General features: G+C 40.7%; 2 protein-coding genes and 1 long non-coding RNA gene across 5 annotated transcripts; all 3 read left to right on the plus strand.

The window, feature by feature from the left end:
• Positions 1-6,764: 6,764 nt before the first annotated feature.
• Positions 6,765-9,983, plus strand: LOC112552670 (uncharacterized). Its single transcript, XR_016138976.1, has 4 exons — positions 6,765-7,067; positions 8,323-8,529; positions 8,916-9,801; positions 9,872-9,983. It is a non-coding gene; the product is annotated as an uncharacterized LOC112552670 (long non-coding RNA).
• Positions 9,984-12,416: 2,433 nt separating this feature from the next.
• Positions 12,417-17,425, plus strand: Pka-C3 (Protein kinase, cAMP-dependent, catalytic subunit 3). Of its 3 annotated transcripts, XM_089075813.1 has the most exons (6): positions 12,417-13,256; positions 13,563-13,666; positions 15,297-15,459; positions 15,850-16,113; positions 16,464-16,794; positions 16,999-17,425. In XM_089075813.1, exons 2-6 carry the CDS (start codon positions 13,576-13,578, stop codon positions 17,143-17,145), a joined length of 996 nt encoding a protein of 331 aa, XP_088931939.1. In that variant the 5' UTR covers positions 12,417-13,256; positions 13,563-13,575; the 3' UTR covers positions 17,146-17,425. The 3 variants fall into 3 exon arrangements, with proteins under 3 accessions (XP_088931939.1, XP_011637799.1, XP_088931940.1); XM_011639497.3 differs by having other exon boundaries at positions 12,417-13,666; XM_089075814.1 differs by lacking the exons at positions 12,417-13,256; positions 13,563-13,666 and adding an exon at positions 14,867-15,018.
• Positions 17,426-17,745: 320 nt separating this feature from the next.
• Positions 17,746-20,691, plus strand: LOC105427688 (sodium channel protein Nach). The gene is made up of 9 exons (XM_089075815.1): positions 17,746-18,181; positions 18,358-18,574; positions 18,744-19,001; positions 19,083-19,230; positions 19,408-19,485; positions 19,603-19,827; positions 19,942-20,126; positions 20,380-20,483; positions 20,556-20,691. Exons 1-9 carry the CDS (start codon positions 17,896-17,898, stop codon positions 20,666-20,668), a joined length of 1,614 nt encoding a protein of 537 aa, XP_088931941.1. The 5' UTR covers positions 17,746-17,895; the 3' UTR covers positions 20,669-20,691.
• Positions 20,692-20,791: the final 100 nt, after the last annotated feature.

Genomic DNA, 20,791 nt, shown 5'->3' on the forward strand with positions numbered 1-20,791 from the left:
AACAAAAATAAACTCGTCTGGCCGCAATCGCGCGGTCAGGAATTTTATTGCCCGTGCAAGCATAAACTTGCAGCGTGAACGTTATTAAATAAACCGTGGAAACTTATTCCCATGACGCATATGTAATCGGCGTGTAAACCACGTATTACGATTTGGCGCGCGTATAAAATCCACCAGCCAGGCGAAGAGATTATATCCGTAATATTAATGTAACCGTGAACGGCATTAAATCCATGTACGGCTGTCTTTGAACTTCTCTCGATTCCCTTCCTAAGCGCGCTTGAAGAACGCTTCCTACGCGGATGGCTCTACATCTACGAATGGACACGCGCATCTTATTTTCGAGGGAAATCATTACCGGGTCGTCATCGAGACAGGATCGTCTCGCGTTCGTCATCGATACACGCGCGATCGTTACATCAAATCGTGAGAGTCAACGTACTCCTCTCTAATTACGTAAGCCCAAACCGCTGGACGCGGGACCGTCTCGATTGTCGCTCTCTCCGTAGCGACGATACCGGAAAAAGCCCGAACGGCTCGAGATACCGAGTCTCTTCTGGATCACTCAGTACGTATACATGTGTATCCCGTATACAACGTCAGCCTTTGCGGCGCAGCTTTTGCTGTGTGCTGTTGGCCTATTCGCTCATTCCGAGCTGAGTCACACACAGCGCGCACCGGGTCTCTCCTTGCCGCTCCCACCTTTCTTCCCTGTCCCACCACAAGGCAACGCGTTCCCTCTGGGCCCCGCGAGGTCCCCCTCACCCCCTCGCCCCCTCCGCCACCCTCCTCCCTCTGTTTCCTCTCATCTTTTTCCCGCCGTCGCCGTCCTACGTCCCACGGTCCCTCTCCGTCCCAACGCAGCGCGTCTTTCCTGCGGCCCCTGGGGCCGCAGGCTGACTCCCCAGGTCGACTGACCGTGCCGACTGTCTCTACGGCTGGCTGGCTGGCTGGCTGGCTGGCTTTGCCGGTGTAACCACCCAGCCGGCCGCCTTCCTCTTCTCCCGCGTGTGTGCCACCAGTCGGCCGGGGTTTACCTGGCGTTACCTGCCAGCCCGTAGTCTCAGTTCACTCACGTCACTTCGAGCAACCGGTTCGGAGTTCTCCCGGCGTTCGCGCACTCGCACACTCGACTTTTCGCAAAAGTCTCTCCTCTCTCGTACTCCTGCCTCCTTTCTCTACGTACATACGCGTGTACTCTTCTTCTTCTTCTTCTTCTTCTTCTTCTTCTTCTTCTTCTTCTTCTTCTTCTTCTTCTTCTTCATCTTCTTCCTCTTTGTCTTCGGCTCGTCTTCCTCGTTCGTCATTTTCCATCTGTTTCTTTTCTTTCTCTTCCTTCGCGTGCGCATTTCTTCTCCGCCGTGTCGTTTGTGCCGTGTCGGATGTTGGTGCGCGAGCTGTATCCCATTTAGAACGAAGAAACGCGATCGATCGCGTCAAGATTCTCGCGGCCGCTGAAAATCGTACCTTACTTCGCGCCAACTACGAGGGTTGTGAGCGATTTCGGTCCCAGGCTACAGTGAGATTTTGACGAACCGCTCGTAGCAGCGCGTATTTGGGAGGAGAAAGAAGACGCATGACCGGTCTGAAGAGGATCGTAAGGAAGAGGTTGTTACCGATACTGATCAGTATGAGGTATATTCTCTCTCAATACAGCAAAAGCGGAGCGCGGGTAATTGACGAGCGGATATTGCTAAGACGGGAAAATTGACTGAGTCTGATCGACATCTTTATCCCTTTTAGATCGAAACCGGTCGGCAGTTAGAATAACTCGATCGCTGCAAGGCAGAGTTATTCAAGTAGTCGTGTTAAAGTATTAGAAAGACATTTAATACTCATAAGCGACGTGTCTGCGATTTTTCATATGTCGAGAATAAAGCTTTACACGATTATCTTTTCCAGATTCAGGCGAAATCGTAATGCGATCTTTTTACGCATCGCTAAAAGCGAGATACGATCGTATCCCGCTTAAATGTTTGTTTTTTTATGTTTTTTATTATCGATGGTAACGATCGCCGGTGAAATCCATTTCTTTGGTGTTCGCTAAGGGGCACGTTCCCAACGGTTTCTCTTTCTTGTGTATCCGAGATTTTCATCGGGTCAGTGTCCTCCAGTACCGGGTGACCGTTATTCGCCAGCTCCGACCTCACCGCGAAAAACATCGACGCTGGAAAATCGCTGAATAAGAATGGAGCCATCGCGGGCGAAAAAAAATAATCGCGCGTTAATGCCGCTCGTTTCGCCGATCGCGAACGACGAGCGTTCTTTTCCCGTCTGGCGATTACGTAAATCCGGAATTATGTTACTCTACTACGACGAGACGAATTCTCTCGATTTCACGAGAGCCTGCTATTGCAGCCTTCGTGCGGCAGCACGAATTATAAATGGCTTCGATGTATCAAAGCCGTGACGGTTATCGAGAACTTATCGTGCGAGAGTGGCTTAAGAGGCTTTGCGCGAATAATCTCGCGAGATTCTGCCAGGTAACAGAAAAACATGCGACAGCCGGATCGTTAAAAATTACATAACTCCGCGTGCGGCATGAGAGAGAACGCGTACCGCGAGCGAAATTATAAGTGCGGGTTTTCTGGCCTTTAGCCTGTCGCGTATGTCACTTTTGCAAATATGCAAATGCAACAACGTGCCGCAATTTATCGGTCTCTCGCTCTCGCAGTCATATTGCCCGCTCGCGACGGCTACGTTCGTCTACATCGTGATTTAATAAGATTTCGAAAGTCACGAAGCGCGCGCGAAGCGTCGGGGCCCTTGTCCCGAGGACCGTTTGATATTTTATTGTTTTCACAGCTTCACCCCACCCACCGCCAATTATTCTCTCCTTCCCCATTCATCTATTCTCTCGTCCTAGATATCGTTGCGTCACTGTGAAATCCTTTCGTCATGGCACCGAGGTGCTACTCTCTCTAATCCAAGGAGGAACTTTTTGTCCGCTCAAATTTTTTTCCTCCCCTCCCCCCCCCCCCAACACTCAACGTCGAGAGTAACGATAATAACGATACTTATTGCGCATCGGACGAATTCACGGATATAAAATCGCTTTTTCACACGCTTAAAACTATCAGCTAAGTATTTTTATTCTGGTGAAAATAAAAAATAGGTGAAGAAAAATGCGAATGAAGATTAGAAAGCAGTTTCTAATGCGAGATAAAATGAGTTTAACCTTATTTATTTTGTTCTTAGGATACATAGGATATTATTATACTAACGCATTTGCACGCAATTAATATTTCATCAGTATTGATGAATCGATCATCAGTATTAATGATCGGCAAATGTAATTCAGTGCTGAAGAAATTACGAAAACGCAACATCCACGAATCGTCGACATCCAGATCATTTTCTCTTTAATCACGTGCCTTCGATACAGATTCATCGCCGTGCGTCGATCGAAACACGGAAGAGGGATCGGAATCGCGCGGCGGATCGTAGCATGGATCATGGAAGAAAGACGAAGAGAAGTGGGCATTCCAACGAGAAGAGAAGTCGAGGTCACACAAAACCTGTTCGAAGAGTTACGAGATCGCGAAATGGGAGCTTAAACATGCCCGAGACACGCGTTTGTGTTTTCGCAACCATTGTGTGGTCTTGATTTATACAAATCAACAGACCCTGTCGACTTGACAACACAACCGTTGTGTCTCAATTTGCGTGGCACAAATTTTACGTCTGGCTCAATCCCGACGGATAAGTTTTGCATATTCAAAGAGAAATCTATAACTCTTCTTTGTTTCATTAATCTTAAGTTGACTGTAATAAATATATTATATATTCACTTTAAAACAGTTTCATCACCAATTTGACAAAAAAGTGTTCTATTTTCGGGTTATTAATGTTTTTACAAAAAAATTATAATAATATTAATTAATAATATTTAATTAATTATAATTTTTATTTTTTGACAATATTTATTTTTTTGTTATTAAAATTCGTCTACTTATTGAACTATATTATTTGAAACAGAATAAAATTTATATACGAGTCAAATAAAATATATATATTTTTTTTTAAATATATTTATAAAAATTTTTTTACAATAAAATTACGCAAAATACTCTGGAAATAAATCATTTTTTAATCGCAGTTTTGTAAAAGAAACGTGCGTGAAAACGCATGTCTCTTGTCGAATTGACCAACGAATAACTTCGACTGACACACTTAACATCTCTTTTTACGACTATGCAGGCTCGATAAGACCTACCGACGAGCCAAGAAAAATCACACCAGCGTTGTTCAACGAAGGAATGCGATCAGATTATTTCCGAAGTAATAATTATTGTGCAGTGTATTTAACTGCGGTGTATTAAAAAGACTTTAGCGAGCAGCCATTATTTCCGTGCCGCGTTTCTCGATGTTCGAATAAACCGTGAGAACCAGAATGATGGCATGACCGGAAGAATGGCTTGAGAACTGAGAGACTTGCAGATAGTCAGCGAAGAATCGCAAGTATATACACGGTGCACTAAGAAGATTCGAATCGTGAGAACCAGGTGGGAAAACTCGAAGAAACGCGCTCCCTCGGATTTATACTCTCTCGTTTCATAAAATAAATTATTTCGCTGCGTTACACGCAAAATCGATTCCTCCATGAACTTCATCTCGATCACTTTCAACGATCGTGGCTCGATTTTATCTTAATCGGCATGAAACAGATGAAATTTAAGCTACACGCTGTAATCGCTATCGATTCATTAGAGGCAAAAAAGGGGATTGGGATTTCTCAATGCGAAAGATCGATAACTGAAGTATTAGTTCTTTAATATTCTTCTGACCATTGGTAATTGATTATCCTAGATGAGAATTATCATCTCAATATTAATTACCACAAGACCGTGAAAAATTAGTATAATACAAGAAAATGTAAAACATGCAGTAAGTGTAACATGCAGTAAAATATGTTATGCACATTAAAAGTTACAATATTTAATTGCACTTGAAATCTATTTTTCTGCAATTAAATGTTGTAACTTTTAATGTGAAAAGTTTTTTAACAAAGAAAGATCGAATTTGGATTTATTAGTAAATCTTAGACTTGTAATTGAAGAATACTGTGTGAGGAATACTGTTCTGTTATATTGTGTAGTAGAAGTGACTAAGAGGAGAGACAAGAATAGATAGATGGATGCTTAGTAGATTATAGCCCGCGGAAAGACGAAGAGGACATAAGGCACATCCCGACGTGGAGAACCCGACAGCACGGCTCCGGTCGAACCGGAAGAATCGGTGGGAACGATTTTGTGGGTGGGAGCGAGCAAATCGAGAAGCGGGCAAAAGTAGAGAAAGATGGAGAGGTTTCGAGACGAGACGAGGAGTTTGAAGGACGAGCGTGGAGAACGCCTGGAGAACAAATCATGGCGCGCTCCGCGAGATCTAGCAGACGCGAGCTTCCGGGAAGAGTCGTCGATCCGTGACGGAAGAGCAAGAAGGGGAAAAGAAACAGTCGACAGGCTCTGGATTACCTTCGAGGACTTCGTTTCGTCGACCTTTCCGAGTTCGTTTTTTTGAATTTTGTTCTCCTCTACGAAGGCAAATCGAATTGATCTAGTTCCAGTCCGTGATTTACGATTCAAAGTTTTCAAAGTAAACCTGGACTGTTAATATCGGCCTGTTAATATCGAGATCTATTTCCGCTGTCATAATTGTATACTGAGATTAATAGCCCGTTTTATATCGCTTCGTTACGATTGTTCAACGCTCGCGGTCTTTATCACCGGCCGTTGTATCTTTTCGCTTTGTTTTATCACGAACTTGTCTTTCAATGCGACGTTGACTCGATAATAGTTTTAGAATAAAGAATAGGCTTTGAATATTTAGAAAATATAATTAGTCTTGCAGATAAAGTCTCCATAATGTGAGCTTCTATCGATCGTGCGTGTGCATCTGGAGAACGTTGCGACATACGTTGCGTCTCTCCTCGAAGGCCACCGGTATCGATTATTACCTTTCGAAGTTTCTTTGTCAGAGTTTCAGCAAGGCGTAACCGAGATGGAAATTCCTCGTATGATTTCCCGCTGGCTTGTCTACTGGCTTGGATTCTGTAAATGGCACTGGAAGAATTCACGGGGGATTTAAGCAATAGGCCCGTGGAGCTCCCGTGTCATACACAGCGTCCGGCCTTACGGCGCGATAAGCCCAGGAAATCATTTTCTTCTGTACGCGTATCCGTCTACGTATGAAACATCCACCGACGCTCGCTATCGGTTTATAAACATCAAACACGTATGTATAGGAGAAACTCACATGGACCGAGCAACGTCGTTCGAACGTCATTGCCAACATCGTCTACTCCACTACGGTTCTTACCAGCTCTGCATGTGAGACAAGATTTATTTTACTCCTCGACTTTTCTCGAGAGACGTGTAATATAATCTGTATAGAAAATATCATACATCTAACTCTACTTTATCCAACTTTTTATAATTTATTTCTAAGTAAATTACCATCGTTACTAATCACTTAACAGGACACATAATCGGACTTAAGCACACTTGGAGAATAATAGCAAAATTATTCTCCGATAGCAAGCGATGAAATCAATTCTAGTAATTTATTTTTTTTTTTTGAAGTTAATCTTTTAAGTTTATTTTTAAAGATTCGACTTGGTGTAATAAATTTACCTAGCTGAAATTCCATTTCGTGCAACTGCCACGAGAGCACCGGCCGTGCCCGCCCTTATTCTCTTTATTTTCCGCGAGCCGCGGAGGCGCCGTGCATACACGTGGCAAGCAACCGCAACTTGGCAACGAGCAACGACCTCCTCCTGTGCAAGAACACGCTGCAAAGCGTCGCGGATGAGAGTCACGGCGAGGCGCATTTGCCGAGCGAAATGCCCGTTTCGTCGCGCCGCGACTATGACGGCGACGTCGACGACAGGAACGAGAGACGAGGGGAGGAGAGGAGAGGATACGGGGAGGCAGAACCAACCGGAAACGGACCTTGCGAAGGCAGAAGTAGAAAATGTCCGGGAAAAAAGGCCGCGTCAAGGTCCTCAGGCAGATTCGCAATGCGGCTTAAGTCGTGTCACACACCACCTGTCGCGCAGCTAAGGCAAGGTAAATGCGCACTCTTCATCATCATCGCTCGTCGGGACCTAGTGGAAAAAGCGTCGACAACTCCGTGAAAGATTCCTCGCTCGAGTCTTTTATGCGGAATCGGTGAAATCAGTATGGAATTCAATGAAATTTCGCTCGGAACTCGCTTCAAACTGTTTTAGCACGCCGTTCAATATGAACGTTACGCGATAATATTTATTTCTCTTACCAGTTCGTTTGCATGTCATTCGCGATAACGATTTATCAAATCTTTAATCAACGTTTTTTGTTATTTTGATATCATTAAATAATTTGAAAAAAATATATCAAATAGATGAACAAGAGGACTGAAAACGCTCCAGCGTTTGCTTTCTAAATAATAAATAGGCTTGTCACATTCTTTGTTGAAACGATCATCGAGAGATAATATACAAAGTATAATCTTAAGCCGCAGGTCGGAGCAAAAAACAATCGATTCGACGAAGAGAAAATCGTAATACCGGCATTTGATTACCTGTTGCGTCACACCTGTTGCTACACGTACGCGTACCACGTGATCCCGTAGTGACCGTGAAAAGATTTTTTTCGATTGTCGATGCGCCGCATTGTTCAACATCGTGATCATCATATCACGAAAAATGTCGATATATATCAATATATCGACATATATGCATAAAATGTCATCGCTACATATGTAAACTACTTTCAAAATTATATCTTTCTTTATCAAAGCTATATTTAAACTTGCTCTCTTATACACGGAAATGTTGTTGAGTCCATAGCTTCAAACGTAATTAAAAGTAATCTAGTTGATTTAATGGCAGTATTAATGAAAAAATCATATATGTATTTATTTTATTGATATTATTATTGATATTATTATTGATAATATTATTGATATTATTAATATTATTATTATTGAATCAACAGGATTATTTTTTAATTGCTGTTGACTCAACATCTTTTCTTCCGCGTTTATCTCTCTTCCTCTAAAGGACTATATTGTTTTATATTATAAGTTAACTGAAGATATAAATTCTCAAGTGTTGACAGAGTTCCGATTTTTATCATTTACGATATGAAAAGAATTTTAATAGCAACGATTTAAAAAAGAAAAAAGTTAATCTGAAAACGTGTGGCAAAGAGTATCTTGGTTTTCCGGTTCCTCTGTATGTTTTTAAGCAATATAGAAAGGAAGAGAGAGAAAAGGAGAGTAGCGACGCGATTCTAAATACGGCACGGCTTATACAACTGGACGTGACGTTTCAATTCGTAGGTTTCCAGCCAGAGAAATGAATATTTTCGATCTTCGCTGTCGATAAAACACCTCGTAGTTCGATCGTGCTCACGTCCTCCCTGGAATCTCTCTCGATCTCATTGTTCGTGGGCAGCAGGGCAGAAAGCGGCGCTTCCGGTTTCAGGTTGAGTTGCACGACGGTCAGACGAACGAACGGACAGGCCTGGCTGCATCCTGACTCCCCAGGTAAGCACCTGCGCCATGTTGAGCATGATGTAAACCAAGTGGAAGGGAAAGCACGTAACGTCTCATTTCAGCGTTAAATCCCTCGGCGGCAGTTCGCGTTCCTCCGCGCCGATCCCTAACGCAGTCCTCCTTTAAACAAACAATCGTCGAGATATTTTCACCCGATTGTGCGCCGTCTTATCGCGAATATTTCGCGGCTGCGTTCATTCATAATTCATAACGATGCAAGATTTCACCTGTATTAATGTATAATTAATGCGCCGTGCATAATTAAGAGCGGACGATAACGTCCTGAAACGGCTCGAATCTCTCGCGCGGAGGAGCGAACCGTGACCTGTGCGTGCGCATAACAGCGTTATTACCTTTGTTTCTTCTTTCTTTTTTAGTGCCTCTTCTGCGTGGTACCCGCGGAAAATTGTCGTAGCAACGGGAAGTGGATAAGTCAGCGCGGAACCGGAAGTCGCCGTGGGATCGCGTCTGCGGAGGCCGCTGAAAACACCGAGCGAAGCCTTCGTGCTCCCTGGGAACCGTCGATTAGCTACACGCGCGTGTACACTTTTCGCCTGTGTCGTGTATGCAGGCAGTCATCACGGCACACCCAATACACACACACACACACACACACACACACACACACACACACACACACACACACACACACACACACACACACACACACACACACACACACACATACGCGGAAATGCGACGAACGTCGGAGATACAGTACGCAGAGGGGAAGAGGACAGGGCGGGGGGCACGAAACGTTAGGCGAATATACAGCGTAGATAAATCCTGTGGCTGCTACAACTAACGCGGAAATTTCTTTAATCGTGAGAAAATAAAGATTATCGCTATTCAGCAGATCCATTGAAAGCTGTCTTGTCCTGGGTAAAAAAACTTAGAGGCGAGTGATTAGGGGGAGGTCGAATCATTACGTTATTGCTATGTTCCACGTTACACAGACACAACCAAAGGTTAATAATGGACGGTTAATAATGGACTTGCCGGTAGTATACCACTACAAGGTAGGTCGATGACTCATGCTAATCATTGTTACGTTATGAAAAATGTCGGGCTTCGTAATTATCGAGAGACGCATGATGCACACTTGGTCTCTGGTTTTAACTACATCTACAGTATACGCGCAAAGAATGAAATGGTCAAAGGCGCCAAATCTAACGAAGCACATTAATCAGTGGACATACGCAACATCAATTTGGACACTAGTTGGACGAGTGTTTGGCAAATATAATTGGGGGATTAACAATGGTACGGTAACGAGGCGATTTCACGGTAACATATTAGAGCGACGTGTCTATTCGTCTCTTTTGCTTTCCAGGTACCGATTTTGATCCACATCCAGAAACCGTGGGCGACGCTGATATCACGCTGATTAATGGCTTCCTTTGGTCCGGTATCCTTGAAAAATAGATATGGCCACTTCTGCGGTGGTAGTTCGACATTGGCGATTTATCTGTTTTAAGCAACTTGATTTGACTATTCACAATGCGAGAAACATTCCTTAATAACTATGCACAAAATCGATAACAATTAAAGGAATGGCTAGTAGATTTTCCAAAACTCAAGAAATAACAGTCGCAAAGTAGCAGAAAGAAAATAAAGTTTAAAAGTGTGACGAAAGTGATTGAAGGGCGAGACGAATTATGAAAATTTAACACTCTCGCTTATGACGACTTATCACTTTAGTTTAGAGTACATTTATATATCTCTCGAAATATCGAGTGATTTCCGTACTTCCACGAAAGCCAGGTTCCATCTTTCTTTCGACAAAGATGCATCCGCGGTTATTTTTACGGATCATCAATCTCAGATCATCGTCATCGCGAGGGCTAATATTGACTTACGATCAGAATCAGATCTTTGTAACAAATATGTCAATCTCGACAGCTCACTCGCATTCACAAAGTGACGCTAAATGCGTCCGACTGGCAAAATTTTGCGAGTGTGGATACACTTGTTTCTCGAGTTATCGTAAACACTGCTACTAGCTAAAATGTAGTGACGGTCATTCAATACTAATGTTTCTGTCCAAATGTTAATAGGGCGATTCTAAAAAAAAAAAAAGAATTTTGTAACCAAATATCATTTCTCTCCGTTAACCTCGGCTCTTTAAAAATGGACATTCCCACTGTAAACATACAGTAAAACATACAGTAAAACATTAATTCGCGCGTTCCAATGCGACACTAAAGATTATATGATATTCTTTCCCTCGTCATTGGTGCATTATGAATATATTAATGAGAAGGCATCGTACTCGTAAACGGCAGACGAGATATCCAAACCAATCAATCATCTTTTATCGTGTTTCATTGAGTAATCAATGAACGGAGCTTTTACATAATGCGACACACATAAGAGCTGTGCTTATACCATCCGCGAAAATACCGAGCGAGCGTCGTATCGCTGTCTCATAAACGCGGACTATTTTAACGTACACTTGTACAAAGCTGGTATATGTGATTATTAAGGCTTATACTTGTCTTGGCATCGAATGACATCGCTCGACGGGATTTCCGGGAAACTATTATTTTTAGTTTGGTCAGCAATCAAGCCGCGTATTACAGAACGGATACCGAGGCAGCGCGATATCGGGCGCGATCACGCAACGATATGTCTTTTATACTTTCGTTGAGCGTCGAGGAGATAGTTTAAGCGTCGTTGAGATAGTTAACTGTCAAAGAGGTCCATTCGCGATCTCACACCGCGTATGAATAAAACAGGTGCACGTCAATAATTTATTTTGCAAGCTGACGCAATGCGTGATATGTAACGCGCGGCTACGTTGTATCCATCTCGTTACGCAACAATCGCACATACGTTGACGCTGAAGATCGTGAAACACGTGGACGCCAAATATCGGTTACGAAAGAACGCAGTCATGGATTCCGTGACGGTAATTTGCCGCTTTGCATCCTGTAGATTGCATTCCTTTTTTTTTCCCACGAATCAATGAAACCGCGGTTTGCGCGTCGCTCCCGTCGCTCTCCTCGATAAATGACGACGCGATTTTTTTCCGCTGATAAAATCGACGAGACGTGCTTTTAACATGCTCGCGGATCGAGAGCACATAGGGATAAATATAAAAGCCGCGATTTATGGGGACTCACTGGTAGTAGGGTCCGATACGTGTCGTCAGTCATCGCGGCGTCGAGCGTCGGTAGCAAAATGCATCTGGATGATCGCCAAATTCAAAAATAAGTCGAAATTCGAAGGAATATCGCCCGATCGTCGGTGGCTCACTTCGCTGGACCGTTGATCATTTTGCAACGGCCAGCGACCATGTCGATTTATGAAACGCGACGATATTCATTCCTATGGACTTTGATATCTGCAGTGAATCTTGCACGTTGATAAGAGGCTCTCCTAAATATTAGTTTCCTTGGGCAATTTTTTTTTTCTTAGATAAAAACACCAATAAGAATGCTGAGACGCACAGTCATCGTCCAGTCCAGGATGATTCACAAAATGGATTTCAGGCTCGTCGGACTCATCCGGAGAGGGCGGCGGTTAATCTCAAGATTCTCCCAAGCTTCTCCCAAGCAAACCTCGATGAAAGTAGCCCCCATTATTTATGGGGTTGACGCAACCGTCTCTCGCACACTCGCTAAAACACAAAACTGAAAACCGATTTAGATCAGACGATCCGTATTCTCGCGTTCGCATTTTTATCGTCTATGGCTTTTCGGGAAGCTTTTATTTCGGAGCACCGTGCGTACCGCGCCGATATTCCGCCATCGATCGCGCTTCTTATAAATCTCTCCGGCTAGATGGTACAGACGAGAGATGTTCAGTAAGAGTAAAGCGCGAGGTGTGCGCGAATGGGGGGTCAAAGGAAAGAGAGGGGGCAACAGAAGGATAGACAGCCTTTTCAGATCCCTCGGTGACCAGTTCAGTTCTGGTTGGCATCCGAACAGCGTGCCGCGCAGGGTCCAAGGATGATACGGTGATCCCTCGATTTCGACATCCGTCTGGCCGATCGATTCGACGAGCACATGGGAAAATGATTCCGCTACGATTTTCTTCGCTGACCGAGGCGCTTGCCGCTAAAGATCGTTGTATCGGTGTCAGTGCAGTCTCTCTCTGAAAAGTTTCTGGGAAACAAACGGTTTAATAACTGCGGACAGTCGCTCGTGTGCGTCGCCTAACTGCTACATGTCAGAACTGCTTTCTATAACAATGTGTTACTTCTGAATCACGGAATAAAAAAAAAAAAAAAAAATTAAAATTGCATCACGAGAGACGCGTTGAACTCGAAATCAGGGATGACAGCTTAGTTAACGAAGTTGTAAAACGCGTATATCCGAGATATATACGAGGTGAACGGGTGAATGCTACCGTTTCCGATTGCAAATACCACTCGCGCGGTTTACCGTCAAGAACGGGAATCGTAGCAACGCCTGCGTGACGTGTTCGCGAGCACTTTTTTTGGAATAATTAACTGGAGCACGGAAAGCCGAGCCGATAAAATTCATCAATAAAATCGTTCAACGCATTGCCGTGCGTGGAAACTCGTTTTCGAACGCGCATTTTAGCGCGGCACGCACCTGCCGTTGATTAAATGACACTTGTGAAACCAATGCACATATTTTCACCGCTCTGAGCGAGAGCCGGGAGGAGGAAGGAGGATCGTTGAACGTTCGTTCCGACTCGCTTTCGAGCAGTGCGTTGCGAGAGCACTTTCTGAAAACAACATCGACGAGGTACTTTTCAGAAGAAAATTCGTAGGGAAATTCGAGAAACGCGTGCTTCATTCTTAATCAAGTACGATCGAAATCGCTTTTTATTTGTTTAATCCATACGTCGAAGACTAACAAAGTCACTCTGGAAAATCACGTTACAAGTTAAAGTCACGAAAAGCAGATATGAGAACGAGTCGTCGGTACGTGGTCTAAGAATATCGCGGTGTGGATCGTTGAACCACAGCTTCCTTTCTTCTTTCCACGTGTCGAGGTGCTCGGGAGAAATAAATCAGAAACTTTCTCTGACGAGACGCTCGTGTTCGGCAGTACTGCGTAAACGATGTCGGGGGACACCACGTCCGACGATGAAGGATCGCAGGAGGATCAGCCGCGATATGACATCGACGATTTGGAAATCATCAAGACCATCGGTAAGCTTAAAATGTTATTAAAATCTACAAAAGTGTTATAAAATCCTAAAAAACTCTAAAAAAATCGATCAAGATTACAATATTTTACATGAACTCTCTGTCTGTAATTTCTTCTATAATTTTATTTTAATTACAATTTTTAGTTAATTAATATTTTTAAATTGTTAAAAATATCATGAAAAATATCATCAAATTCGACGCGCAAAAATCCTTGCACTGAAATTTTACAAAAGTCTTATTCTACAATCTTTTTAGAAAATTTTAAATCTTGCTTATAGATAATACGATATAAAAGAGAAAATTGAATTTCCCTACCTTTGAAACTTTAATATATTTATCTTCTTGCAAATCTTCTTAAAATTACTTGTATAAACTCTTATATAAAATCACAATTAGAGAAGTTTTTTACATTAACCGTACATAAAATTACTATTAGAAAGTTCTGAGATATAGATTTTTGCGAACGTAAATGTATACATATTTATGGTAAGAATAAATAAAAAATAGAAATCCAATTTAATTAATAATATTTAATAAAAAAATAATATTTTACATTATAATAACTTTGAGAAGAAGAAACAAGTAAGAAATCAAATTTGCCGTTTTTGAAGTAAGGAAGTAGGACACCAGAGAGTGAGAGGGTATCTAGCACATATTTAACTGCTCGTTAAAGTCAGAATTATGTGAAAGAATGATTCAGAAAATTGCAGGTGAGACTCCGCTGAGATTCTCTTTTTCTTTTTCTTTTTTTTTTTTTGTAATTTTAGTCGTGGTTGGAGACACGGCACTACCGCGATCAACAGAGCGAAAACTTTTAAGACGTTCCTCTTTCTGGACTTTGATGTCACATCTCGGACAATTTTCGCTCGGGACTGTCATGCGACGCTTCACCTAAATTCACGTCTGTCGTGCGAGTATTTAAAGCGTCCACGCCATCACCGGAAGCGCTTCGTCGTTTTACCGTTGACACCTGTTCCGAGTCGTCGTTGGCAGCGGTCTCCTCGTCGTCGATAGACGACACGCATCGTGCCGTTTCTGCCGCGCGGCCAATTTCGTCGCTATTCCACGCGAGATGTGCTCCCGACACAAATTATACACGTACGCGTATAAATATGCAAAATCTCGCGGTTGGACGCTGCAATGTGACGGCCAATTTCGCAGTTTAATTTGGCCAAGGTTCATCGCACGTGCGCTAATTGGTCACAGTACGTTAACCAGAACAACCGAGTCATTCGTGGGAAAGTGCATTAAATAGACCGCGCTGCGCAATGCATATTAGATTAAAAGAACGCGTCGAAAGCGTTGGCAATTAACGGTCACTCCAGCAGATTCGGCATAGACGGCATAGTCCGGTAAGCGCACTCGTTATTCATGAAATCGTATCGAGTCAAATCGTTAGATTGATTTGACGAACAGATCGAGAACGGAAAATAATATTCTTTAGCTAAGAAAACCTCATGAAAATAGTACTATTTAACGAGATTAATTTACAGAGAGGATATTGGAAAGCAGAAATTCCTTTAGTATAAAATAATTACACGTCTTGATTTACATGTTCGGATACATTTGAAGTAACGTGTACCAAATTTCAAATCAACATGTAATGCAAATGTTTGAATACGATTTTCAGGCACAGGTACTTTCGGCAGAGTGGTTCTCTGCAGGCATCGCGGGACGCCCCTCGCCCTGAAAATCCTCTCCATGGTCGACGTGATCAGGCTGAAGCAGGTCGAGCATTTGCGTAATGAAATCACGATCCTAAAGGAAGTTAAGCACCCTTTCATCGTCAACATGTAAGTATCGCCTTTTTATTCGTCGACTAGAAAACGTTACTCGAGGATGATTCGCAATTTATCTGCCGATGACTTCAAGCGTGCCTGTTCGAACACGCGATGTAATCGTCCAAAAGGAACGAAGAAAGTGAGTGCGTTTGTCGGTCAAGGAAAGGATTCTCGCGGAGAAGATTAAACGGAAAGCATGCTCAGGATTAAGGAGAGTGATACACGCAAATGCCGTTCGACTAGTTTGCATCGCGTCGCGATTAATCGCTGGATAAAAGCGAGAGAAATCGATACGCTCGCGTGAGGAGAACACTTTTTCGGTGTCGGCGAAGCGAAATCGAGATCTGCTCGCGTAACACTCGACTTGTCGCTTTGTTTTTCACACCGCGATTATCTTTTCAGGCTGTGGAGCGGCAGGGACGAAGCGAGGGTGTACATGCTGCTGGAGTTCGTCGCCGGGGGAGAGCTCTTCTCTTATTTGAGGGCGGCCGGAAGATTTGCCGGACCCACGAGCTGTTTCTACGCCGCTGAAATAATTTGCGCTCTGGAATATCTGCACAGCAAGCATATCGTTTACAGGGATCTCAAACCGGAGAATCTTCTTCTGGATAGTCAGGGCCACCTCAAAATCACCGACTTCGGCTTTTCGAAGAAACTTACAGACAGGTGAGAGCGAGTATTTCGGAGACATGGATACAAATTGATGGCAAAGATAAATGGAACGTTTGCTTTCTAATGGAACATCTCGGCGAGAAAAAAATAGACGTATAAAACTAAAAATAACAAGTTTACATAAGAAAATGTTATCTAATCTAATGTTGTTTTTTTTTTTTTCCTTTTCGCTGATTTGCTGTGAAGTTGGAATTATATTGATACAAGACTGTCTGTTATAAAACGAGATATGCAATACCGTGCAATTAGCACGTATCGCGTCAAACTCTGCTTGTTACTTCTTGACGGTGTGTCATAATAAAACATTGTGAGACCATGGCTATAATTAACGTATGCATTTTTAGAACGTGGACCTTGTGTGGCACGCCAGAATACTTGGCGCCGGAAATAATTCAAAGTAAAGGACACAATAAGGCCGTGGATTGGTGGGCGTTGGGCGTTTTGATTTACGAGATGCTGGCGGGATATCCACCATTCTTCGACGACAACCCCTTTGGGATCTATGAGAAGATATTGAGCGGTCGAATAGAATGGCCGAAGCATATGGATCCCATCGCGAAAGATCTGATCAAGAAATTACTGATTGCCGATAGAACGAAGAGATTAGGAAACATGAGACAGGGTGCTGAGGATGTCAAGAGGCATCGATGGTTTAAGCTGGTTGAGTGGCCTCTGGTAATTTCATATCAATCTATTTCATTTCACGTGAATACTACATAGTTAAATAAAAAGAGGAAGAGGAATCAATTGATACTTAACAACTGTCATTATATGTGCAATAAATTATTTAATAACTGTCATCATATGTGCGTGCTTTTAATGCATTTCGTGATATGTCGGAAGTGCAGTAGCAGTTAAACGATCGATCAATGTCCATAGGTGCCGCAAAGAGCCTTGACACCCCCGATAAGGCCTCGTGTGAAAACGCCGAGCGATGCAAGTTGCTTCGATGATTATCCTGAAACTGATTGGCGTTCCCAGCCACCATTGCCACCAGATCAATTAGCTCTGTTTCAAGATTTTTGACAACTAATGTGACGATATATCGTTAGTCACAAATATTTTACACTCATAAATTCATCAAGGCACTGTGCTAAATAGAAGAACTCACTCTGTGGTATAAAATAACCATAATCGCGACTCGGCGATATGTTACGTTTAATAATAATTAATTTTTTACATGCTGTACATAGGTAATTTTTTATATTTCGTTGCGTATTACTTATTTATTTGTACGTGTTCTAGATTAGGTATTCCCTTTCGTTGTTTTTGTGAGATTCTGTAAATAAAAATTGAATAGCAAGTAGATACTTTTAATTTTACATATCTATTTTTATTTTTAATTTTACATATTATTTTTTAATAGTTGAAGATCATAAGATCTTCTGTGTAAATAGCTGTACTGTATTTTAAATTTGTAAAAGAATCGATTTATACTTTTAACCACGATTGTCGGAAAATAAATCCGCTTAAGGTACTGCATGTATTTGATTATGAGATATTATCAGATTCATCATCATTTTTATTCCATTAATTTTGCAAAGTAATAAATTATTTAAATTTGGCCTTGGCACGATATGTTTGCATGCTTAATCGCAGCAACATAATTTTCTATATACGACGATAAAATCAACATAACTCTGGTCAAACAACAGTATAAGGCAACTTAACATAGAAGAAACATTGTCGGCCTATCAAACGGACAATTCAGTGTCGAATACAATCTTTAACAATAAATTGTATTAAGAAAATCGCAAATTTTCCAATTGCTGCGCCATGATACCAAATATTTCACAGAATAAGCGACGTACAGTGAAGAAGATCACAGTGACCCCTGTAGAAATTTCGAAAAATAGAAACCAAGAATTATCCAATCGCGTTAATGTCAAATCGTATGGTAAACGGTCGGTGGAAGAAAGTAAAAAAGAAATTGCTCATCAACTTCTTCAAGAATATCTGCATGATAGTTCGGTGCATGGCGTAAAGTATTTCGGCAATTTACAAATATGTGGCAATATTGGAAGGCTTTTCTGGAGTTTAATCATGATCTTCAGTCTTGCGTGTGGGTAACACACATATACACAAAAAAAAGATATATATGTGTATATATATATATATATATATTTGCTTTTTAATTTGTAAATTAATTATTAATTCAGTTAATAATTAATTAGTTACAGTATTTAATATATGTTACAATATGACATTTCTTCATGTAAGTGACACAGTTTTTTTTAGTCTTAAGCTGGATGTTCCGAAAAGTCTGGTTACGTTACAGCACTAATCCAACTCGCAGCATCATTGAATCATTTCAAACTCCAATATTTATGGCTCCTTTCCCAGCTATTACTATTTGTCCATTAATACCGCCGATGGCCTCGAGACGTAAAAAAGTGTTCGAAAGTTTGCGTTTACCACGTGATATGAGCAATGCTACAGCAAGGTTCTTAATTAGGTAAATCTATTTTTTTAACGGCGAGCATTATTTGTAAAAAAATAAACAATTTCAATTATGCAATTTTAAAGAAGAACTTTTAACATATCTAAACTGATATTTAATAATGATAATAATAATAATAATAATAATAATAATAATAATAATAATACGATATAAAAATTCTTAGATATGGACCAGCATTTGCGAATGAAGATGCTCCTGGTGGTAAAGTACACGTGAAAAATTTAAGATCATTGTTAAAAACAAATAACATGACATTAATAGAATTTGTAAAAGCTTTACGACCTTGCGAAGACTTATTTGAAATCTGTATGTGGGATGATGTTGTACAGGATTGTAATCAATTATTCAAAATGTCATACACTTTCGCAGGTATATGCTGTTCCTTCAATTATGTTCTTGAAGATTACATAGAAAGCGGCAGGTAATATCATTTGTTTAATAAATTTATCATCACATTATTATTAGAATATAATTATCTCATAATTTATTTTGATTAATCTAGACCTGTAGATTATGACAAACTTCGTACAAGTTCTTTATTTGGACCAAGATCCGGTATTACAATTGTGCTAAATCGCGATTTTTTAGTTGAGGATGTTCCCGAAGAAGAAAAATATGTTAAATATTCAACAAATTCCGTCGGTATTGTGGTACAAAATTCACACTGATATAACATTTTTTAACGTCACAATTTTATTTTTTTATATTAAAGAAAAAAATTAGATTTGTAAATACTGATCCGATTACTATATTTCTTCAAATATTTAAATATTTAAATTTAAATATTTAAAAAAACATCTATATAATCTGATTTTTTTCGGAGATAGATGTTCCCTCATCATCCTTTGGAATATGTCGCCACTCTAGCCACCAGGATCATTTTACAAAAAAATCAAGAATTACGGGTGATCAGATATTTTATATACGAGTACAAGATTCTTATGAATATTAATTATTAAAAAATATTTAATCAGTATTTTCAGTATTTTCTACAATACCTGATTACTTTGACTCGTTGATAGGTTTCCATAACTCCATTTGTCAAGAAAAAACTCACCGGATATTATGAGGAAAATTCTCGCGGTGAAATTGTTCCACATTGTGCAGATGAGAAGATTACATTACAATATTTTCCTTCATATCGATATTCGAACTGCTTTACTAGCTGTTCTATCAACGCTTTTCTTCAATATTGTGATTGCATACCTCATTACTTCACGCCTATAGCTAATAAATATTCTTTAAGAGTAAGACATTTTATAGTAATCCTTTCTTCACACAAGTTATCGTCTTAACTAACTGATTTAATAACTTAATTGACAATAATAATTTAACTGAGTTACCTTGATGTTTGTGTGCAGATGTGTGACTGGGAGGATTTCGCGTGTCTTTATAGAAACGCAAAGTACACACGAATTATTCAAAATACACTTACAGAAAATTATACGTGCGAATGTATAACTCCATGCTGGGATGTAGAATATGAATTAAGTACTTCTTATTCTGAATTAAGTGGTAATCACGATTTCAACGTCGCACATCTATAGTAAGTTATAATAAAAAATAAAGCGCGCGCGCGCGCGCGCGCGCGCGTGTGTGTGTGTGTGTGTGTGTGTGTGTGTGTGGGGCTTAAAATATTGTTTTTAAAAATATACATATATTATATATCTATATATACGTGTGTGTGTGTGTGTGTGTGTGTGTGTGTGTGTGTGTGTGTACATACACGCGCGCGCGCGCGGGCGCGCGCGCACACACACACACACACACACATATATATATATATATATAATTTTCAGTAAAAATATTTCGAACACTCAATCTATCTTAAGAGTATTCATGAAATCCAGTACATTCATGCAAATGACAACAATACCGATTGCTGATGAATTATATTTGTTGGGTAAATGATTTTACTTGGATTCAATTATTTATTTTAAGATTTTATATAATTAAAAAAAGGAAAATTTTTTAGCATCATTGGGCGGTATATTTAGCCTTTTTTTGGGATGCAGCTTTATAAGTGCCATAGAAATTATTTATTTTATCGGATTATATTTTCGTTCCAGTTATAAGAAATCAAAATAATCATCGTTGATCAGAAGTTTTATAAAGAAATATAATATATTAAACAATGTAATTAAGTTTTTTAACCTTTTAAATTCCAGTGGAATATAAATAATATATTCATATCTGTAGTAAAAATTAAAC

The sequence above is a fragment of the Pogonomyrmex barbatus genome, unplaced genomic scaffold (assembly GCF_055798465.1).
Source record: "Pogonomyrmex barbatus isolate J1 unplaced genomic scaffold, ASM5579846v1 scaffold2, whole genome shotgun sequence".
Lineage (NCBI taxonomy): Eukaryota > Metazoa > Arthropoda > Insecta > Hymenoptera > Formicidae > Pogonomyrmex > Pogonomyrmex barbatus.

Bases quoted from the DNA above. Each gene is read 5' to 3' on its own strand.
- LOC105427688 (XM_089075815.1), top strand. From the start codon at position 17,896: ATGATACCAAATATTTCACAGAATAAGCGACGTACAGTGAAGAAGATC. The intron at 19,002-19,082 runs GTAATATCATTT...TGATTAATCTAG, and splicing joins GATTACATAGAAAGCGGCAG to ACCTGTAGATTATGACAAAC. The intron at 19,828-19,941 runs GTAAGACATTTT...GTTTGTGTGCAG, and splicing joins CTAATAAATATTCTTTAAGA to ATGTGTGACTGGGAGGATTT.
- Pka-C3 (XM_011639497.3), top strand. From the start codon at position 13,576: ATGTCGGGGGACACCACGTCCGACGATGAAGGATCGCAGGAGGATCAG. The intron at 15,460-15,849 runs GTAAGTATCGCC...TTATCTTTTCAG, and splicing joins CACCCTTTCATCGTCAACAT to GCTGTGGAGCGGCAGGGACG. The intron at 16,795-16,998 runs GTAATTTCATAT...CAATGTCCATAG, and splicing joins AGCTGGTTGAGTGGCCTCTG to GTGCCGCAAAGAGCCTTGAC.